The sequence below is a fragment of the Gracilinanus agilis genome, chromosome 3 (genome assembly GCF_016433145.1).
Source record: "Gracilinanus agilis isolate LMUSP501 chromosome 3, AgileGrace, whole genome shotgun sequence".
NCBI lineage: Eukaryota > Metazoa > Chordata > Mammalia > Didelphimorphia > Didelphidae > Gracilinanus > Gracilinanus agilis.
The window spans coordinates 76,950,239-76,957,875 of NC_058132.1; the positions used below are offsets into that span (position 1 = coordinate 76,950,239).

The 7,637-nt window shown below is 51.9% G+C and overlaps 1 protein-coding gene across 1 annotated transcript; it reads left to right on the forward strand.

The window, feature by feature from the left end:
* The first annotated feature begins 243 nt into the window (after positions 1–243).
* Positions 244–7,377, forward strand: MYCL (MYCL proto-oncogene, bHLH transcription factor). Its single transcript, XM_044671458.1, has 2 exons — positions 244–772; positions 6,767–7,377. Exons 1-2 carry the CDS (start codon positions 247–249, stop codon positions 7,375–7,377), a joined length of 1,137 nt encoding a protein of 378 aa, XP_044527393.1. The 5' UTR covers positions 244–246.
* The last annotated feature ends 260 nt before the right edge of the window (positions 7,378–7,637 follow it).

Consider the following 7,637-nt stretch of genomic DNA (forward strand, 5'->3'; position numbering starts at 1 on the left):
GTGGATCCCGAGGGGGAGGCGCTTGGGTTATCTGTTTGGGGCTGGGGGATTCACTCGCGGCGCCTGGGGGAGGGAGGCAGGAGGCGGCAGGCCGAGAGGGAAGGAAGGAAGGGGGGAGGGAGGGAGGCAGGCAGGCAGGCTGGCCGGCGGGGAGAGGAGTGGGAGGGAGGGGCGACGGGTCTTCTTCCTGGAGCCACTGCCCCGGGCCCACCGGTGCCTCCATCCCCCTTCCTGCAGGGAGCGGAGATGGACTTCGACTCGTACCAACATTATTTCTACGACTGTGACTACGAGGAAGATTTCTACCGCTCCACGGCACCCAGCGAGGACATCTGGAAGAAATTCGAGCTGGTTCCCTCGCCCCCCATGTCGCCCCCATGGGGCTCGGGCTCTAGCTCGGGTGCCTGTTGCTCGTCGGCCGCAAATGGGCAGCCCGAGCCGTGGCCTGGGGGCTGTGGGGTGGACGAGGCGGAGGGCCGGGGCTACTCCAAGGCGCTGGCCAGAAACTACGCCTCCATCATCCGCAGTGACTGCATGTGGAGCGGCTTCTCCGCCCGTGAGCGGCTGGAGAAAGTGATGAACGACAAACTCTCGGCGGCTGCTGTGGTAGCCGCAACACCCAAGGGGAATCCGGCCAAGCCAGCGGCCCCTGCAGACCCAGGCGGTGGGCACTCGGGGCCCGAGGGCGTGGACCCCACGGCCGTGTTCCCCTGCGCCCCAGGCGAACCCAAGCCTCAGGCTTTCTCGGGCTCGGAGAGCCAAAGCGATTCCGGTAAGGATTCTGCCTGCCCGGACCCTTCTGAGGGAGGGGATAGGGCAGACCCTAGGGTGGCTGCCTGGCTGCTAGAGAGAACTCGGGTCACCTCTCCTAGCCCCTCCCTGACAGGTGTTAGTGCTATCGGGAGCCAGGAGGTTGGACCAGCTGGCTTCCCCAGGATCCGTCCGGGCCAGCCCCTGAAGGCTCCCCTCTCCACTTTGCCTCTTGGGGCACTGAGCCCCTAGCCGCTTCTCTCTCACACACGTGGGTGTGTTGGTAAATAGACTGAAGTCCCAAAGGAACAAAAGGGGGTGGGAGTTAAATGCTTCTTCCTGGGATTTGGGGACAGGATGTGACCCCACCGAGTCTGAGGGGGGGAGAGGGAGTTGCCCCCCAGGGGTTCTGTGGTCCTTCTTCTTGGCATCATAGGATTTGGGATGTCATTTATTCCAACCCCCAGCTTTTAATAAGAAATGGGCCTTGCCCAAAATCCTGTAGCAGAGCTTAAAACCCAGGTCCTCTGACTCCCAAATTTTTCTACTAAAATATCTCAGTGGGGAGCAGGAAAGGAACCTGTGGGGCCAGCATTTGCTCCCCGCTTTCTTGGAATCCCCTCAAACTTGCTGGGTGTTGAATTTAATAAGCATTTGATTGCCTGCTCTGAAAAACACTGTACTAGCTCCTGGGAGTGAGAGCCTATGACCCATTCTGTAGTCTGCCAGCAAGGTATCTGCCGAATTTACTCTTCATGGGTTCATAATTTTCCGGAGAACAAAAAGATGAAACCTTAGAAAGCATCTATGCACCCTCCCCCACTGAGCCCCCCAAACTCCCACCCAGATGGGACCAGTGTTACTTGCCCGCAGTAATTCAGGTAGTGAGTGTAGACACTTGATTCCCAAATCAGCACCTTTCTTAGGTGCCTTGCTCCATGGAAATGGCAGAACATTCTTTGTCCCAGTGTTGTCATTACCTTGAGGACTTTGAGGATTTGGTTTCAGGGTACCAAGTTAGCTTCTGTTGAAGTGACTCCTACTGGTGCCTATGGCACCTCTGGCTTGTTTGGACTTTGCCCGACGCCTCATCATTTCCAAGTTAGGAGAGTGACAGATCTTTGCTAGGGACCTGACTCTGACTAACTTAGCCCATGTTTAACTTTGCAAATGAATGGAGAACTGCCACCCCAACCTTCCCCCACCCCCAACCTCAGGAATCTGGGCTGACTGGCCGATAAGGAGGGGACCCAGAACATGAGGGCAAACAAGGGGAATCTTGCCCAAAAGCCACACCACCTAGACCCCTTTTTTCCCCACACAATGTGGTATCCAGACAGATTATGCTGGGGTGGTTGGCATATTGCCTTTCATCCACAGTAGCCCAGAACTCAGAGGCTTAAAGGGACCTTAACAAGAAGGATATCAGCTGGAAGGGCTCGTTTTTATACTGAGGGAAACAAGGCCACCTTAATAAATGGCAGAGCCCGGCTTCCAACATAAGTCTTTTAACTCTTTTGCCCAGGGATCCTGCCACTGTATTATACTGGGAAAGCTCAGGTTTCCTGGTCTGAGCAGCCTGCAGTGGTGGTGGCTGGAGAGGGGGAAAGCTGGTTTCTCTCCAGCAGCCCTGCTTTTGGAATGCCCTGGGGAGGCAGATTGGCCTGGCTGCTGGAAGCCGGGGCCCTGAATGTACTCTTTTAAACCTTAACAATGAAAGGAGTCACTTTTTTCTCAGGTTGCTCCTCGCGGAATCTTTTCTAAAGCTGGAGGTTTGAGGCCCGGAGGGTTACCAATCCCCGTCCCCTAGTGGGTGTGTTCTGTGGCTTTTATTATTATTATTTTTTTTTAATGTTGCTTTTCTCGAGCTTTACTTACTGACCCGGCCTTTCACCTGAACCTGTTTCTAGGGCCCCTGGCTCTGGAACTGGCCACATGGCCTGGGAACAAAAAGCAACAGATTGCAAACAATGAGGGGGGTGGGAACAATGACTGACATCGAAGATCAGCCAATGAGGGGCTGAGGACTGGCTGGAACAGCATTCCAAACAGCAGTGAACTAGCCAATCCCAAACCTAGGCCAAGAAGAGCTGAATGGGCCAGTTTTATTAATGGGGAAATAATGCAATTGTTCCCACAATGCTAGTTTGAGTCACAAAGGGGCTTAAGCATCTTGATATGCAAAGAGCCTAGGAAATGAGTTAAAAGACCCTGGCTTTTGGGGCGGTTAGAAATGTGTGTGGGAGAACTAGGCTGAGCCAGCCAGATTTCCCTGCTCTCTCCACTCTACCTCTGGGAGCCTCCCTCTGGCTTCAGAAGAATTTGGAGGAGTGACCTTCCCAGGAAGTGAGTGAGTCAGGTACCACTCCTAGGAGCCTTGCCATACCCCAACGGTTTACACAACACTGATATTAACTCTCAAACGGTTGCAAAGTGCTTAGGAGGAAGCAAGGTGGTGTAAGGAGCTCAGGGGTTCTGGAACTGGGGAACAGAGCAAGCCTGGGTCCCAAGAACACCTCTGCCCCTTTCTACCTTGGACAAGGATGACAGGCTTGGCCCCGCTCATCTCCCGGGACCTGGGAGCCCCGAGTGGAAGAAAGGATTCCAGATGGATGGGGCACCTGAAACATTCGTTTAGGCATTGGCACAGCTAGCTAATTGACGAGTATGGGGCAGTGCTTGAACACTGTTCTCCTCACTAGTACTTTCTCTTGTTCCCTATGCCATGAGCTCCTTCCCGTAGGGCAGTCCGCCAGCTGACAGACCCTCACAGAGCCCCGGATGTTTCTAGTGGCCCATCTGTCCAGTTCCCGGAGCCTTCCCCATTCCTTGTGAAACCTGTAGCCCACCACCACCTCCCAAACCTGACAGACCTCTTTTTTGGCTCATATTTGGAAGCGAAGGGGGAGGGATCACCTGTGGGTGATGAATGTCCCTGAAGCCCATTGAGCCCAAGGGTGAAATGTTTTTAAAGGCCGCCCCTTCCCTCCCCCAGGGGGAGCCGGGCTCGTTGCAGCCCCTCTGTTTGTCTCTGAAAGTCTTCCGCTGAATGGGACGGCCGAATGGCGAGGTGGGGGGATAATAGGATTTATAACTTGTGAAAAGTAACAATGGCCTGGGTGCGGGCTGTGCTTGGCAGGAACAAAGGGCGCTGCTCGGCCCCTAGACCCCTCATTTACAATTCTGATTGTGCATGAAAGAGTCCGACCAGGGGAAGATCTTTATAGCTCAACTTTGTCCCAGGCTTGTGGGGCGCCCAATCCTCTTCCCTTGGGGGAGGGGAGAGCCTGGCTAGGCTGGGGACTCTTTTGTTCTTATCTAAACCTTGCTGTGCAAAAGGAAATTGGAGAATATTTTCCTTCTTCCACCACTTTGTGGGGAGCAAATCAGCTGGCTTTCAGATCCCCTGGCCGTTGGTGGCTGTTGATGCCTAGTTTGGGAAGTGACATCATTTTTCTGCCTCTTAGCTTAGTCCCCAGAGCCTGGTACCAGAGCAGGGGGTTCTAGGGTAGCCACGTGTCAAGATTGTTTTTTAGTTTTGTTTTTAATCCTTACCTTCTGTCTTAGAATCTATACTGTGTATTGTTCCAAGGTAAGGGCTAGGCAAGGGGGGTTAAGTGACTTGCCCAGGGTCACACAGCCAGGAATTGTCTGAGGCTAAATTCGAACCCAGGACCTCCTATCTCAGGGTCTGGCTCTAAATCCACTGAGCCACTCAGCTGCCCCCTATCAATCAGCAGGAGTCAAGATTGTTGAAAATCCCCTCTGGGTACCTTCCCTGGTCACCTAAATCTGTGACACACACCCCCTCAGACGCACAGATCTTTAAGGTCTATTTACTGGTAAGGCAACAGAAACTATTTTATAGATGGGGAAACTGAAGTTTTTTTGGAATCTGGATTACATAGCTAGGGACAGGCAGGCAGCTGAATCTAGATTTGTTCCTATTGTGCCATGATGTTATCAATAATTCCTCCTTTTAATAAAAGCAACTTCGATAGCATTTTATGAAGCACTTCCTTCTAAAAGCCCTGAAAAATGCATTCATGAGCATTAATACACCATTTTTTGGATGAAGAAACTGGCAGCTGAGAAAATGACTTGACCAAGTTCTTAAGGATCAAAGGATTCTACGGGCAATCAGGACCAGCTGGGTTCAAGCCCTGCTTCCTCAATAGTTACTATGGATGCCATTTGGGGAGGCCACTTTACTTCTGTGGACCTTGGTTTCTTCTCTATAAAATGGAGGGGGTGGGGCAGCTGGGTAGATCATTAGAGTGAGAGCTAGGCCTAGAGATGGGAGGTCCTAGGTTCAAATCTGGCCTCAGACACTTCCCAGCTGTGTGACCCTGGGCAAGTCACTTGACCCCCAATTGCCTAGCCCTTACCACTCTTCTGCCTTGGAGCCAATACACAGTATTGACTCCAAGACGGAAGGTAATGGTTAAAATAAAATAAAATGGAGGTGGAGGGCAGCTAGGTAGCATGATGGATAAAGAGTGGCCAAGCCTGGAGTTAGGAGGTCCTGGGTTCAAGTATGTCCTCAGATACTTCCTAGCTATGTGACCCTGGGCAAGTCACTTAACCCTATTGTCTAGCCCTTAAGCCAATAATTGGTATTGATTCTCAGATGAAGGTATGAATTTGAATGAAAGAAAGAAAGAAATTACATCTTCAGGATAGGTACTTTATTTCTTTTGGTCTTTGTATCCTCACACCGCACCCCCATATAGTAGGCACTTAATACCTGCTGGGTCCTCTGAAGAGAAGACAGTGCCAGATCTGAGGTGTGAATGAATCTGGGTTTGGATCCAGGGCTGCTTCCATTAGACCACACTATCTCATAGCCAGTGGGTGCTAGCTAGAGTCAGGATTCAAAGTTGGGCTCTGGGGCATTGGGCAGCTTTCTGCTCAGCCATGCCAGGTTGGCTGGTTCTTTCTAGGCTCTATGGATTGAATTTTGAACCTACAATTAAATTCTCATTCTGATAATAATGATGGCATTTGCAGACCCTATCAGTGTAATTTGGGGCACGGTCCTTGGCACCATTGTTTGGACCTGAGTCTCTCTTAGATACTTTTCAGTTTACCCTGAATCAGCCTGGTTTCCAACAAAGAGGACTGAATCCAAGCCATAGGGCCAGGGCTGGAAGGGATCTTTGCAACCATCTAGTCCAAACCCTTCATTTGACAAAAAGGGAAACTGATGCCCTGGGCAAGGGTAAATCCTGCACAATAGAATAATAAGCATGGGAGTGGGATTTGGACCTAGGATTCTAGACTCCAGAGGCATTCATTCCTTCTGTGCCTACCACTGTGAGACCTCAGCTCATTTTACTTCTCTAAATCTCATGCTCCTTATCTGTCAAATGAGGGAGTTTAATTGATGACCTAAGGGCCTTTTTCTAGGTCCCTGTCCCTGACTATATATTTAACATCCTCTAGTTTTTGTTTATTTGTTTTTTACCCTCATCTCTCATCTTAGAGTCATGACTGGGTATTGGTTCTAAGGCAAAAGAGTGGTAAGAGGCAATGGGGATTCAGTGACTTGCCCAAGGTCCCACAGGTAAGAAATATCTGAGGCCAGACTTGAACCTAGGACCTCCTGTCTCTAGGCTTGGCTTGAAATCGACTGAGCCACAGATGCCCCCTTCTAACTAGTTTGTGTATGTGTCCTGACACTTGACTGTGAACTTTTATTTTTTTAACTAATTTTTAAAATGTTATGTATTGATTCTAAGGCAAAAGAGTGGTAAGGGCTAAGGCAATGGGGGTTAAGTGACTTGTGCAGGGTCACACAGCTGGGAAATATCTGAGGTCACATTTGAACCCAGGATCTTCCATCTCTAGGCCTGGCTCTCTATCCGCTGAGCTACCCAGCTGCCCCAGACTGTGAACTCTTAAGAGAACAGAGACTAGATTTTTTTTTCCTTTGCCCTTGTATCATCGGCTGGTACCCAGAACCCTGCACCCCATACATTTTAGTCATTTCCTTTACTTCTCTCTCCTTGGACAGAGGGTGAAGAGATCGATGTGGTGACAGTGGAGAGGAGACAGTCCCTCAGCGTCCGGAAGCCAGTCACCATCACGGTTCGAGCCGACCCCCTGGACCCCTGCATGAAACATTTCCACATCTCCATCCACCAACAGCAGCATAACTATGCCGCCCGATTCCCCCCAGACAACTGTCCTCAGGAGGGGACTCCAGAGAAAGAGGCCAAAGAGGAGGAGGGGGAGGAAGAGGAGGAGGAGGAAGAAGAGGAAGAGCAAGAAGTGGAGGAGCTCGTAGGTCCCCCCGGGCCCTCCAGCCCCCCGCCCTCTGACCTGGGTCCTAGCCAGCCCAGGCCAGCCTCTTCCGACACCGAGGACGTGACCAAGAGGAAAAACCACAACTTCTTGGAACGGAAGAGGCGGAATGACCTGCGCTCTCGCTTCCTGGCTCTCCGAGACCAGGTGCCGGCCCTGGGCAGCTGCACCAAGACCCCCAAGGTGGTCATCCTGAGCAAGGCACTGGAGTACCTGCAGACGTTGGTGAGTGCTGAGAAGACCATGGCCTTGGAGAAGAGGCACCTCAGGGCACGGCAGCAGCAGCTACAGAAGAGACTCGCTCAGCTCACGGGCCACTAACCTACCAAAAAGACCACAGACGGGGCTCTCTTTGTGGAAGGCGGGCTTCTACTTTTCTCCCCCTCCCCCTTGGTAATTTGCACATTTTGGGTCCCCGGGGACTAAACGGGACTGTTGATCCCAGAATGCACCGCCGCCAGGCGCACGCACACACGCGAGCTCACACACATACACACACGAATGGCTTGCATTCTCGGAAGACTGTCTTAGCATGCCGAGTCCCCCCTCCCCCTTTGCTCCCCAGCCCCTTTTTTGGGGGA